The 15,115-nt window shown below is 46.4% G+C and overlaps 1 protein-coding gene across 2 annotated transcripts in view; it reads left to right on the top strand.

Annotated features, from left to right (window-relative positions):
* Positions 1–15,115, top strand: part of PID1 (phosphotyrosine interaction domain containing 1) — a 221,761-nt gene that overhangs the window by 101,493 nt on the left and 105,153 nt on the right. For both annotated transcript variants that reach the window (XM_066345922.1, XM_066345923.1), the window contains exon 2: positions 5,636–5,782. In XM_066345922.1, the coding sequence (XP_066202019.1) occupies positions 5,636–5,782 (147 nt within the window). The remainder of the gene's footprint in view (positions 1–5,635; positions 5,783–15,115) is intronic.

Below are 15,115 nucleotides of genomic sequence, written 5' to 3'. Positions count from 1 at the left end.
TAATACAGTGCAGTGTGATTAGGAGCAAATGCTGAAGCCCGACTGGTTTTTGTACACTTGCACAAGCGAGCAGTTGTGTGGGGCACTGAAGTTTGCCATTCATTTGCTTCTCACACTTGTTCTTTGTGGGTCTCTTAAGGAGAGCATTTGCAAGATTGTGGAAATTTGATTAGGGCATTACTGACTCAGTAATTTGCAAGTTCAAACTGACCACTGTGGCCAGCCTTCAAAATGCAAGGGTGAACTTGCATTTCTTCAAGGGCGGGCTGGGGGGGGGAGAGAGTGGATTAAAACCTTAATGCCTTTCCCCTTTCATTTGAGTCAGGACAGGGGTCCAGTTAGTTTAGAAAAAGAGGAATCAGCATTTGCCTTCCAAAGATGCTGTATGTTTTGGGTACAGAATCAATACAAAAGTGAGATCCGCCCGATTTGAATTGATAAAATATGTAAATTCTCGCCTGCTAAACTGGCAGAGATTAATGTCTGAATAGGAGGAGGACGCGCCAACTGTAAAATTATACAGGGCACGGCGATTACCCCGTCCGCATAATGGGGCTTGATTTAGAGGCTCTATTTTAAGATCACACATAAAGCACCCAATGCAGAAAGCCGAACTTTGTTGCATTTGTCCGGGGCAGGGCCCTAATTTTCTACACCACCATTCACTTCCCCTCTGGAAGAATGAATAACGCATCTTCTTTATGCTACCCTGTGCATCTTTCTTTTGGAAGCAGGAGCTTTTCCAAGCTCCTCTATTCAGTTCTTCTTCTATGGCCTTTTTAATAATGCTACTGGATTATGCTATTTTAAGTTGCATTGTCTTTGTTGCACTGGTTTGCCCATGCAGAGAAACTAGCGATATCATCTTTGATGTGACATAGCACAGCCCAATTTTAAAGTTGACAGATGAGTAGACCGAGGCCCAGGTGGCCCAAGGCCGTGCAGTTCTGACAGAGCTGGTTATAGGTCTGGGTCTTTGCTACCCTGTAGGGGAGCCTGCCACCCAAATTGGGTGTCATTGCGGGGACACTATGGGGCTACGCCTTGAGACTTGGGATTTATCTCATTTGTCAGTAGCTCGGAGGGCTTTATCACAGACATGAATAATGTGGGGACGATAATACCTTCTTTAGATTATTATTTGGTGCTTTATCGTTAAGGCTCAGCCTGTTCATGTAACTAAGTACAAGATTCACTTTTTATTTTCAGTTTTAAAAGATAATGTTGCTTTTCATTTCTGTAATTTAACATTTACGACATCTTTCTAAAGTTTTCATCAGCGGCTCCGTTTTATTTTCACCAGTGACTTTTTTTTTTATTAAAAAGTAATTAATTTGTATTGGTGAGACTCCTCTAGCTGCAAGGATCAGATGCCTAACCAGAGCTTGCTTAACGCAGCGAAGGGGGTGTAGCGGTTCCTATTCTTAGCAAGACCCTGGATGGATCCGGGTCAGATGCCGCCTGATCCAGGGGCTCTTCCGGGGTCAAGCCTGCGATGCTGCCCCTCTCAGCTCTCCTTGTCACTGTGGGCTCGCTCTCAGGTGACCTGGGCAGACAGGAAGCTCAGCAGCAGCTCAGGAGTCACATCAAGCCGGTCTAGCACGACGTATGTCCGTCTCCCAGGAGAGTGTGTTCAGCCAATCTCGAGTTTCTTCCGAGTCAGAGCCTTTGGCTGGGGACGTGTGGACTCAGACGGTCAGCCTGTGTCACGTAGTCTTTCTCCATGTCAAGGGACGGAGCACGTGACCAACAGCCTCATTCCACCACAGAGCATGGCGTCGTGGAGGAGTTTCCCCAAGGAGAGGGGCAGCAGAGTGTTGTTGGCAGAAATCCTACAGCTGTCACACTCCCCCCCCCCCCCCGAACAGTCAAAGAGCGATGCAGAGTTAAAATCACGTGGCAACAGTAGCTTTCTCTAGAAAGATGTGTGATCATTGCATAGACGCAGCGACTCCATCAAAGCATCCACACTTTAGGCCCCTCTTTACCTCTGTCCTTTCACGGTGGAGGAGAGGACAAAACCATTGAAGAGAAAAAGAAATTATTACTTTTTGAACAGGAATCATTTTCGCTGTTTCACTTTTGAATATTATCTTACCCTCTCTGTTTAGCTTGTCTAACAAACCTGTCACAGAAACGCGCAGTTGTCATTCGGTTTCGCTTGTCCGCACCTGCTGTGACAAGCCTCCACAGCAGAGGCTAGCGCCGTGCTTTGGGGCCGCGGTGCCTGCAGTGCCCGGCGGAAGGCAGTGCTCGGGGAAGGCGTGTGGCAGGGCTGGGCGAGCCCAGGCACAGTGCACGCCCGCCTGGCCGGAGGGCTCAGGCTCTGGAGAGCGGGTAGCTGGGCTTGCACAGCTCGTTTTGTTCAAGCTGGAATTTGACCTCCATCACCCTCCTAGACCCAATGTAGGGTTTTTTAAAATGCTGGATTTCTTTAACCTGACTTCCCAGCCACGTAATCAAGGGGGTCATATGGGTGCCACTCAGGCTGTGTGCTTAGGGACTGAGCCAATCCTTAAGGCATTGGGTCCCACAAGACATTGGGTCCCACAATAGGGACAGGAAGACAGTCTCAGAACTTCTGGGCAGTGTGGTTGTCCAACCCTTTGAGGACAAGAGTCCTTTCTAGTGCCATCTTCAGAACCTTCCTAGCCAAGTGGACACATGAAACTGACCAGCAAAGTGCCGGTTGGTGTTCTACAGCAGTGGTCCCCAACCCCCGGGCCGTGGACTGGTACCGGTCCGTGGGCCATTGGGTACCGGCCCGCAGAGAAAGAATAAATAACTTACATTATTTCCGTTTTATTTATATTTAAGTCTGAACAATATTTTATTTTTTAAAAATGACCAGATTTCCTCTGTTATATCCATCTAAGACTCACTCTTGACGCTTGTCTCGGTCACGTGATACATTTATCCGTCCCACCCTAAAGGCCGGTCCGTGAAAATATTTTCTGACATTAAACTGGTCCGTGGCCCAAAAAAAGGTTGGGGACCACTGTTCCAGAGGATTCTGTGTGGACCTGTAACCTGTTGTCAGCCTGGGAGACCTCACTGAATAGAACACGTTCTGCTCCTGCAGCTCTCACATTCTAGTGGAAGACAACAGACAGTGAAATGAACAGAACACAGATCTCTAGTGGTGATGTGTAGTCGTAACTATAATAAGGGGTAGGGGAGGGACAGTGATGAGTATACACAGCCACCTAATTTGCAGGGCCCAGCACCAAATGGAAACTCAGCATCCTCTATTCAGAAAGTAGAGAAAAAAAAAATGCCTTACAGGAACTAACACCGAAAACTTTTTCTTTCTGTTATTGCTCTGTCTCTGAAAGAATCGTGATGTGTTGTTTGTTTTTCTACTTAATGCTATTCTAAGTAAAGAAAAATTAAAAGTTATTGACATGAATTTACCTTTTCCCATTATACTGAGAAATCCCCACTTCAAATGTAGATATAAGAACTGAATTATTGAAATTACCCAATTTTCATTTCCTTTTTTTTTTTTACCAGAACGGTGGAAACACTCCATAGAACTACTCACCTGTTGTCGATCTGCTTCTAATATAGGGACATTCTACCGACACTGCCTTTGGCTTATTGATTAGTGGAGGGACTGGAAGGGGGGGGGATGTGGTCACCCTGCCTGACCCTCTACTTCTGGGTTATCACTTTCAGCATAAGCGGTCACCTAATACAGGAAAGTTGCCCAGATGGAAAGGATATGACAGGGTTCCTTGGCCATTCGTGTTTCTTACAACACAGCTGACTTCTTTCTGCATTTGAAGCAAGGCCTAGTTCTCACCCTTAGGCTGTCTGTGCACCTGCGAACAGAGTCACAGACCTGACATGCTTACCTTGCGCTCACTTTGCATCTTGCCGAATTCTGTACGTCGGGGGATGCACACATTGTGCGTATCCTTTCTCCTCGCGGGGGCCTCCTCTGTTCCATCGCCTTAGCTTACAGAACACAGACTCAGAGAGAGAGAGTGCTTAAGGATTTCTTCCATGAATCTTCCTTTGAAATAGTCATGGTGGGTTTTAAACCAAGAGCATTAGGCTAAGCATAGAGCCTTCCAGAGCATGCTCATGAAGTACGTATGTATATGTTTGTGTGTGTGTGTGTGTGTGTGTGTGTGTGTGTGTGTATATATGCTATCTTAGATGATTTTGATAAGGAAGGACTGTCTCAGAAGGTGGCATTTGATCAGGGTCCCCGAGAAGGTGAGGAAGCAAGGCTTGCAGAAACCTAGGGCAGGAGGAGCATGTTCAGAGTCTCCAAGGCACACGCGTCTTCGGCTTCTTGTTGGACAGTAAGGAAGCCTCTGTGGCTGGAGCGAAGCAGGCGAGAGGGTGAGGAGGGGGCAGTGAGGTCAGAGAGGCAGCAGGTCCACGGATCCTGCATGGGCCTGAAAGCCACGGTCAGGACCAGGAACCTTCTATGAGGAGAGGAAGAAGACTTGGGAGAGTGTTAGCAGAGAGCTGACACATCCTGATTAGGCTTTAGAAGGACCCCTCTGGGTACTGTGTGACAGTACTCTAGAGGCACAGGGGCAAGAATAGAAGCAGTAAGGACCAGTTTAGAAGTTGCTAGACCAAACAAAGATGGGGCCTGGACTGGGGGTATAGACAACGATGTGATGGAATATGCTTGGATTCTATGCATCGTTTAGAACAAGTGCCAGTAGGAGTTGCACATAGAATGGATGCTTACCGAGGCTTCTGGCTGGAGACAGCAGACAAAATGGTTCATCAAGAAGTAGTGAGTTCCCCGAAGTCCTACAGCCAAGGCAGAGCAACACTGAGGGAGGCAGAGAGCAGAAGCCATGCGTTCTTTTTCATTTTTTTCCTTTTCAATTATCTCTATAAACTTTCCCCAAAATTGTTCCTATAGCATCTTCTTTTGAACATCTTTTTTTTTTTCTTACATGAGAAGTGAGGAGACAGAGAGACAGACTCCTGCATGTGCCTCGACCAGGATCCACCTGGCATGCCCCCTACCAGGCACTGTTCTGCCCGTCTGGGGCCGTTGCTCCATTGCTCAGCAACCAAGCTATTTTAGCACCTGAGGTGAGGTCACGGGGCCATCCTCAGTGTCCAGGGCCAACTTGCTCGAACTATCTGAACCATGGCTACAAGGAGGACAGAAAGAGAGAGAGAGAGAGAGAGAGAGAGAGGAGAGGGGGAGGGGTGGAGAAGCAGATGAGTGCTTCTCCTGTGTGCCCTGGCTGGGAATTGAACCCAGGACCTCCACACACCAGGCCAATGCTCTACCACTGAGCCCACTGGCCAGGGCACATCTTGACTTTTTTAGTTAAACTCGGCAGGGATTACATCTCTGGGATTTCATCTGTCTGTACCAGCTTGGAAGACCTTCTCAGAGCAAGGTCGGGGGTGACTGCCCCTAGCCCGTGTTCTCACGATGTCCGCGGAAGGCTTGGCTGTCTCCCACAATGGCACTTTTGCAACGGCCTGGCAGTGTTTTCCCTCCACTTTACTAACTACCTCTTGTCCTCTTCTATTAAGACAGAGGTAATGAAACAAAGATTTTGCTACTGGGTTTTCTGTACAGTTGCACCATGTACTATTCCAGATGACTTAACGGCGTTGGGCTTATTGTTTTTCTGCTTTCCAGCACTTCCAGACCATGCTGAAGTCAAAACTGAATGTCCTGACACTGAAGAAGGAGCCTCTCCCTGCAGTCATCTTCCACGAGCCCGAGGCCATCGAGCTGTGCACCACCACGCCCCTGATGAAGAGCAGGAGTCACAGTGGCTGCAAGGTAGGTGGCACCTGGCCAGCGGGGGCCCTCTGGCGGGACAGGCCAAAGATCATGTAGCCCTAAGATACTTGTTCCACAATGGTAACATTTTGCAAGAATGAAAATGGAAAACGACTCACAAAGTAAGCTTATGGAGTGATGGTATTAGATTCCTATCCTGCTTCCTTTTTCCTTAATGATATAGCACTCTCTATAATTTAGAGGTAACAGTAAAGACGTAAGTTTGGCCCCGGCTGGTTAGTTCAGTAGGTTAGAGCGTCGTGCTGAAATGCTAAGGTGGAGGGTTAGGGGAGCAAGCAATGAATGCACAACTAAGCGGAACAACAAATGAATGCCTCTCTCTCCCCCGCCCTTCTTCTCTGGCTCTCTAAAATCAAGCAATTAAAAAAAAATTTTTTAAAATAAGGCACAAGTTTAAGGATATGTAAATAAAGTAGTGTTCTTGCCATATATTCTTTTTTTTTATAGCCCTGTAGGACTGCACAAAAATGTCCTGGTACAATGATAATTCCCCCTTTGTGTTTGCCATCTGATAATACATATTTTAACAAGTAAAAAAAAACAAAAAAAAACCAAGTGTCTCAACAGTTATACTCTCTGAGTCCTTTGGGGGCTAATTTGGCATTTTTGTTTTGCTTCATCTCTCTGAATTTATACTATTCATGCCTTAGAATCCATTAGAAACATTTTTAGTGTACGTTACTTGTCATGCCGCCCGGAACAAAAAGTGGAAAGGAAATGTGTCACTTTGGAATGCTTCTGGATTCTTCCATGCATGATACTCTGTTTTATGCCAGGTGAGGAATAATGAAGTCGGTTTAGAGGTAACGAAGGAAACATTTGATGCCTGTTTGTCATCAGACATTCGTTTTGAGTTTTGAAGGGCAGGACGACGCTTGTTGGCATGTGGATTCCTTTCCTAACCTTGGAGACACCCTCCTTTCCTCACTGCTTTCTGGGTTTGGGAAGCAAAGAATCTGATCTGTCTTGTCAGAGCGTCCCGTCCCCTGCCCGGTTTTCACTTAGCCGTGGGTCAGGTCGGAGTCTGCCGCACTCTTGAGCACGGGCCATGTGCACGAAAGCTCACCACGTCCATTCAATCCACGTGGCCTTGCTGGGTGCTCACTGTCCGACGAGGGAGGGCGGGGGGGGGCAGTGGGAGCCACCCCCAGCAGCGTCATTGAGGCGCTTCACCGAATTGGAAGAGGAGGGAGGAGAAAATACAGGTGAACGAGCGTGGGCCACTGAGAAGGCCAGTCTGTGAAGGACGTGTGGAAGCTTTGACGCGGAAGGGACAGGGAGTGCGGATGCTCAGCGGCGGCAGGGGTCTTGTGTGCTTTAGGATGGAAGGCGAGAGGCCAGTGGAGCTGGGAGGCGGAGCACACTGGCGAGTGGCCGGGTGAGTGGGTGGGGGGCAGTATAAAGAGCCTTGTTGTCATGGCGAGAAGTTTCTGTTCTGAATCCGATTCCGATGAGGAGACTTCGGAGGCATTCAGGCAAGTGTGTGATAGGAACGATTTAAAGAAACAGTTTTATTTTATTTGTTACTTTTGTTAAATTTTATTTTTCAGTGACAGCTTGCATTCCGTATTATTTTATATTAATTTCCGGTGCACAGCCTAGTGGTTGGTCATATACTTGACGAAGTGTCCCTCACCCCCAATGTTTCCAGGACCCACCTGACACATGGTTGTTACACTGCTATGGTAACGTTACACTGCACTTCCCATCCCCGTGACTAGTTTGTGACCGCCCGTCTGCATTTCTCAGTCCCTTCACCCGGGTCACCCAGACGTCCCCCACGCTCTCTCTGTCAGCCATAGACTGTTCTCCGTATTTCTCAGTCCCTTCACCCGGGTCACCCAGACGTCCCCCACGCTCTCTCTGTCAGCCATAGACTGTTCTCCGTATTTCTCAGTCCCTTCACCCGGGTCACCCAGATGTCCCCCATGCTCTCTCTGTCAGCCATAGACTGTTCTCTGCACTTCTCAGTCCCTTCACCCGGGTCACCCAGACGTCCCTCATGCTCTCTCTGTCAGCCATAGACTATTCTCTGCATCTCTGAGTCTGTCTCTACTTTGCTTGTTTATTTTGTTCTTCAGATTCCACATGTAAGTGAAATCATGTATTATTTGTCTTTCTCTAACTTATTTCACTTAGCATAATACTCTCCAGGTCCATTCGTGCTGTCACAAGTGCTAAGAGTCCATTTTCTTTTATGGCCGCATAGTATCGTGCTGTATATATGAACCACAGCCTTTTCTGCCGTGCACTGATGTGGATGGGAATGCAGAGGTTGATGGGGTGCAGCCATTATGAAAAAATTAGGGAGGGTCCCGGGTCCTCAAAAAAATTAAAAAATGAACTTTTGACCCAGCGATTCCACTTCTGGGTAAAAAGGCGGTTTGGGATGGTGGCTCTGTTAAGGGGAACTCCCGGCTCCCGAGGGCAGCTGCCAGCGACTCCATTTCACCTGGAGAGGGCGGAGCCGCAGGACAGGCCTCTGGTAGTGCTGGAGTCGGTGCTTTTGGTGAATTGGTGATATGAAGGAATGATCTAAACACTCACTAAATTCAAAAATCGTACATGAGCAAACTGAATTTTGCGTACTTTAGAGACCTCCTAGAGCCATTTTGCATTCTGTTCCAGTGGAGGACGGTCGCCACTCAAAAGCAGGATGAAGCCAGTAGGTTTGAGCACAAAGGGAGTCTAGTTTGATAAAGTCCACGGAGGATGTGCAAATGGGAGGGGGAAATGCAGCAATAGAGAAAAAAGATTTAACCATCCAACCCAGATACATACACACATACATACATACATACATACATACATACACACACGCCGGGAGAGAGAAAGAGAGAGAAATTCGGTAGGAAGATAAAAGCCATCATTTTCCCGAAGAGGAGTCCAGGGTTCAGGGTGCATGGTGCAATCCTATCTTCTGTGGACTGCGTCAGATCACGCCGTCCTCTTGACTTCTGAAAGGGTGTCGAAAACAGTAGACCACGATGAGAAGGGCGTGCCGCAGACCACGAGTGCGGCCCCGTGTCCGCACTGGGGCCGGTAGACGGGGAGCCCTCCATGATTTCAGCCGGGCTCGGGAAGGACTTCTGCCTTCAGGCTGAAAAACACTTCCCATTGGGCTCGAAAAAACAACGTTAAACTTTCCATTCCTAGAAACCTGGAAGGGGAGATTCCAGGCGCAGAGAATTGTCATCCTGGGCTCGGGGCCCCAAGCCAGCCCCTCGGGAGTCACCGTCCACCCAGCTTTGTGATTTTGTTTGAAGGGAGAAAACCTCCAGTGAGTCACTGTCCACACTGTGCACTGTAATGCACTTTATCGGTTTAAATCTCAGCTGTGAGCAGACTGGAGTGACGGCTTTTCATTCTCACGCTCGTGGTCACATTTATGTTCAGAGTCGTATTCTGTTAAAGAAAAAAAAAAAAAAAAGGGGGTTGGATTTTAAACCTTGGTTAGATTTCTGTTTGAAATCTCCAGACCTCCCCCCAGGGTTTTTCCGATCATCCCTTGGAACAAAGTGTAGTGTTTTCTTTCTGATCCTTGTGAATAACTTAGCTCACAGAATGCCAGCTGCAGAAGGAGCGCGAGCTCGCTCTCTCTCCGGGGCTCAGGCCTGCCAGGAATAATGAGCGCGGGTAGCTGGGGCCCAGCCGCAGGCCGGCCCGTGGGGCCCGGCGCCCTCCCTCGACATGGCACGCAGAGCCGGTTGTCTCTGCCTAATCGCTCTCAAGTTGTGCTCGCAGAACTTGAGGTTTGGGGGAGGGAGAGAGGCAGGAGGAAGCAAAGGGAAGGGGCGTTGGAATGGATGATGATTAGCACGGCGGAGGTCCTGGCTCATCTCTGATGCCCCGTGTCCCTCTGATCTGTATTCTCCGAGGGTCCTGATGGGATCGCCCTGCCGGGCTATTCATGTTGCAGGCAGCTGGGTCTTTGTGTGTCCTTCTCTAGGGCTGCCACTTTTTTTTTTCCCCCTGCAGTGGAGTTCTTTAACTGTACAGCCCGCTGCATATCATTAGGACGCTCCCACCAGGTCCCTCGCTGGAGCCGTGAGCAGTATCGAACGCTGTGTCTGATTTTGCAGCGACAACAATGGCTTGCCATTCCTGCCTTCTCCTGCACAATGCAATCCCAGGTGGCTTCTGCTTGTTAGCAAACATTAATTTAATTACTGGTCACTGAAAACCTGCTGTGTACATGGAACTGTGGAGAAAGGAATCAAAGATGTTTTTCGGGTAATATCAATACAATGTATAGCCACACAGGAAGCAGTAAGGTGAGTGTGTCCCCCTTTAGGCCTCCCCCCATTGTCCAGGGCTTCTGAGACTCGTGTCTGTATCAGAAACCCCCGGAGGCAGGTGTCTGGACTTTCTTTCCAGAGATTTTGATTCAGGCACTCAGCTTAGCCGTGGGGAACAAGAGCCTGCCCTGAAAAAACCGAGCGTGGAATTTACACAAAGTGGTGCCTGGACCCTTTTCTAAGCTTTGAGCCTGAGGGCTTGGACCACAGGGTGGGGGTGAGAAGAGCAAAGTAAGTGACAGATGAGTTCGCCCATTAGGTGGGAGCAGAGGCAGGGAATGGCTTGCAGGGGCAGCTGGCACTTGCGGGGTTAGAGTGGGTTTGCCGCACAGCTGAGCGGAGGGCTGAGGTCTAAGCAGAGGCCTTTGGGCCTGACCTTGCCTTGGAGGAAGCTGGTGCCCTGAGCTTGGCATCCCACGAAACCCCCTCGAAGGCCCCTCTGTCCTCTTCCCACTCGTAAGGGTAAAGGCAGAAGCCATCAAACCATCTAGTTTCCAGGAAGACCTTCATGATTCTTAAACCATAACCATTTTTATATCACTCTTCTTGAGACGCTCTGCAATCAGGAGTGACAGTGGTAGTTTAGCTCTCAGAGAGGATGTGGTTGGTGTCCAGTTTCATGGCACAGAGAAGAGGAGTTGCTGAGCTGAAGGTTTGCCAGGCAATCCTCCAATCCTACCGTGGCATGTGTGCGCCCAACAGCCAGGCCGTTTTAGAAGGGGACTCCAGAAATCCCACTGATCTTATGATAATAGCTCCTGATTTGAATTTAAATAGGTTGAGAATAATTAGCATCACCTGTGTCTGTTTTCTACGTAGACCTTTGTGTTTATTTGATCAGTTGTGTATTTAATTAGAAATACAGTTAGGCTTTCTCATTTTAGCTGAAGCTTCTAAATTTTTTACCCTTTAACTTGTCATGCTCATTGGCATCTTACCTTCGCAGCCCTAGCTTGGTATGGGTCAGTTTTGGGCAGGGAGTGAATCCAGTTGTGCCCATGGTACATACTTTTTCCCCACTAAATAAGTTTCTGATGTTGATATCAAGACAGAATGCATATTATATATGAATATAATATATAAAGCAAGATTTAGGCCCACGGTCTTTGTTAGTTATTTTCCTCTAAATTTAGAGTGTAGGGTATTTAATTTTCATTTATTTTCTCTTCCTTCTTTCTCAGACTTCCTTGTAAACATCAAAGCACATCACTTCTGCTTGTCTCCCAAACACAGGAAGATAAAAATTGATTTGAGCTAACCTCTCTTGTTTAAGAGGCAAACTTTCATCTTTCTGCTTTTTTATTTTTATTTTTTGGTCTTTTTGTTGATTTATAAATTTTCTTTCTCCTTCTACCCTTCCTTTCTCTTCTTCCTAACTTTCTTTCTTCATCTACAAGAACATATTGTACACCTGCAGGATGTTGCCGGTGTTGATCGGGAAACAAAGATAATAGGTTTGGATGGTTTGGGTTGAAATAAGAGAAAACCTAACCTGAATTGACTTAAAAATCATTGAAATTTATTTGCTTTCAAATCTGCAAATCCAACAGGAGGGACGAGGGAAAGAAAGGCTAGAGAGACCACAAAAGAGTGTCCACTACAAAGAAGTTTGGCTTCATAACCTGCAGAGAGACAAGTCCACCCTATAGAAAGAGCAGGGGCAGGAAGGGGACACGCAGAGCGTCCTCCGGTTGCTACGCAAAGGGCACCCCCTCCTTCCGTGTTGCAGCCCCAGCACGCACCCCCAGACACGTGCGGAGGAAGTCATTGCCCAGGTGAGATGAGCCCACTGCGAGGACAGTCTGCTCTCTCTCCACGGTCCATGCACAGGCAGTCGTGACTAAGCGCCAGGGGCCACAGTCGGGGTGTGGAGGCTGCTCTCATTCACTGGGGAAACCCTGAGACCCCCCTTTTCAGGATTTTCATTCTAGGTTTCTAATTTGGCCACTCCTTGTTTGAGGTTAGGACAGAGAAAGAGGACATGATGGCAGAAGAGGTCATGAGTTTAAGCTTGCAAATCTGAGAGGTCTGCGGGGCCACCAGCGGATCACACCCAAGGGGCACCATGCTCGGTGATTTTGGAGTTTCAAAGAAGCCTGAAATGGGCCATGGGAAGAGGAAGGAGCGGGGCAGGCACTCACACACACACAAGCTTACACATAGCGATAGACATCCAGCTCTAATGGTTATGGACCAGGGAGAGAAAGAAGAATTATTGGGAAAGAAGCACCGTAAAAACCAGAAGTTCCTCCCCCCCCTCCCCCAGGCACTGAAGCTGTCCGTAGCCTGGTCCTCCCTCTGCACCCTGCTCGCAGCGCTCACTCTCCTGACCACCCTCTTCTCGTCTCAGAAGCTAGTTAAACGTGTCACTCCAGGGGCAGCGGAAGGCTCGGCATGATTGTGTTAGGGTGGGTCTCTGTCTATGTGTCCAAGGTACAGACTGCTTACACTCCCACTGTGCTACCTAGCATGGCAGGGTATGTTATTTGTGGTTGTGGTGGAAACTTCTTGGCCGTGAGTCCCAATTTATGACTTTGCCTTCTATGCTTTGGTCTTCCCGTTGAGGGCCAGAGTGGCTTCAGTGAAGTTCTTTATTCTTTGTGAGCTCACTTTTGCTATTCACTGACTAAAAGGAAAATTCTTTTCATACTGGAAGTGTCTTTATTTCATCTGACAGAAGTGTTTAGCACGTAGATTATTATTCTGCCTGAATGCTTGTTGAGTAGGAGCGCCAACTTCTTTGGAGGGTCAGTCACTCTTTCCCATGATTGATGGATGTAGTAGAGCTGGTTTTCTCATTGAGGAATTATCTGGGGATCCCTGACACCTTCAAACTATTTATTTCGGAGTGCCCCACACAGCGTGAAGGCTGTGGTTGAAAATGGTCATTTTACCCCAGGGAACCAGGTTTGGCATTGAAGCTTAAGCTTTGGACTAACATCCAAGATTCTATCTTCCCGTATCTCCAAAATTTGTGATGTCACAGCCTACTTGAGTCTACTTCTCGCCTCTAAAAACTTTCGGGAGATCAGCAAAGATTTATTAGTGCAAACTGGGGAAACAATCCAAACGTCTGAAGAAAGCTCTGATATTTTTGCTCCAGGATACTGTGGAAAACATGCGGTCATTGAACGTTATGCTGTAGAAAGTCTACCAGTGTGGAAAAGGTTCTCAATGTGTTAAATGAATGAAAAACAGGTTGAAACATGTTAGCAGGGTGGCAGTTTTTGTAAAAGAAAATAAAACTAAGATATATGCAGACATTCATAGGAGAGGGTTCACTAAAGTATGAACAGAAGTGTTGTCCAGACAGACCATAGGATTATAGGCGAAACTTTCGACCTTCTTCTTTTTTCCATTTCCTGACTTTTCTTCAATGAAATAACACCACTTTTATAATTAGTTTCTAAAGGTAATTATTAAAGCAAAATATTTCCTTTGGATTCAAGTTGGCTTGGGAAGATAGCTGTAAGAAACTCCATTCTAAATGGAGCATTTTGGAAAACATTTTGTTTGGCGAGGGTACATGCTCAGGAAGTAAAAACTGTAGTCTTTGTATGTCTAAAAATTTCTTATTACCTTTATTTATTTACTTATTTGTTTATTTATTTATTGGAAATTTGGCCTGCTATGAAGAGATAGACTGAACGCAATTTCTACTTAAAATTATGAAGGTGCCTCCCACTGACTTTTGGTTGGTTCTCCTGTGTCTCGAGGGGAATTTCCTCTGAATTCATCCAGTTGAAACACAGAAGGTCTTTTTCAATTTGGAGATTCTTATTTCTTGGTGTTTTAGGAAATCTTAAGTAAAATTCCCACATTCCCCCCAATTTTGGAACTGTTTGAGAAAGAAGAAACCTGACTCAGGTACATTAGCTAAAAATATCAGTTTCATAAAGCTTGATTTGGATGATGTGGATTAGATGTGTAGACTTCCTTGGTCATCTAAAGCTTTAAAATCTATGTTGAAGCCTCTACTATGTCATGGTCTCCTTGTCCATTTATTTGGTCCTCTTGTGCTTATGATTTAAAATGACTGTTACAGTCCATCAAGCGAGCTTTGGAGAAGAGATAAATATTTAAGATCAACTTGCCATCTTTATCCAGACATCTTCTCTGAGTTGTTAAACACTCTCTAAAATGGCTGATTTTAGTGTTTTAAACTTCCCTTGTTTTAAATCTTTGTCAAAGATGGAAACAGTGATCCTTAACTTACCTTCAAGTATAGAGAGATATTTATAAAATACTCTGAACTTTTTTGCAAGAGCAGAGCTGTATAAATAAGACACTGTTGTTATTCAAATATAGTTCCCCTTGGTTTGAGTAGAAAGGTCAATGAACTGTAGAAAAAATGGGAGCAAATGAGGTATGGATGTTAAAGTGGCAATAAATAACCCAGATCATTAAAAGGTCATAAACTTTTTTCTTAAATATGAACAGCTATTCTTATTGCATCTCTGAGTATTTCAACTCTTGACTACACAGCAAGTAAATTAGAAAAGCACTGTGACAACAGGTGCAGATGTGAGCCTGGGTGTGCTGACTGTTCATTTCTTTATTTTTATTAAAAATATTATACATTCCTTTCTTGGCAAGAGAAATGACGTCTGGGCTTCTGTGCGTACTGCGTTCTCTAAATGAGACATTAGTCAGATTGGCATTTATGAGTCACCAGCCATCTTCATAAGCCAAATCCAGGAATTAGAAAATAATTTACTCAGGAAGCAATGGGGATAAATGAAGTTTATTATCCCGGGAAGCAGGAATGCTACCTTGTGAGCTAAAGATCCCACTGGAATTATCCCCGCCACCCCACATTGGAGGATTAATTCATTCTCTTTAAAACTTCTTTTTGTGACACTTATGAACACGGCTCGAACTCACATATGTCATCATCTAGCTATGCCCCTGATGTTTGCTAGGGCAGGAAAGGTGCTGTCTATTCTCGTAAAGACATTTTACTGCTACTCTGTTCATGGCATGGTGCGAAACACCGATTTTCTTGTCTCATCAA

The sequence above is a fragment of the Saccopteryx leptura genome, chromosome 7 (genome assembly GCF_036850995.1).
Source record: "Saccopteryx leptura isolate mSacLep1 chromosome 7, mSacLep1_pri_phased_curated, whole genome shotgun sequence".
In the NCBI taxonomy this organism is placed as follows: Eukaryota; Metazoa; Chordata; class Mammalia; order Chiroptera; family Emballonuridae; genus Saccopteryx; species Saccopteryx leptura.
The sequence above is the reverse complement of the archived record's forward strand: the minus strand, read 5'-3'. Positions and strand labels throughout refer to the sequence as shown.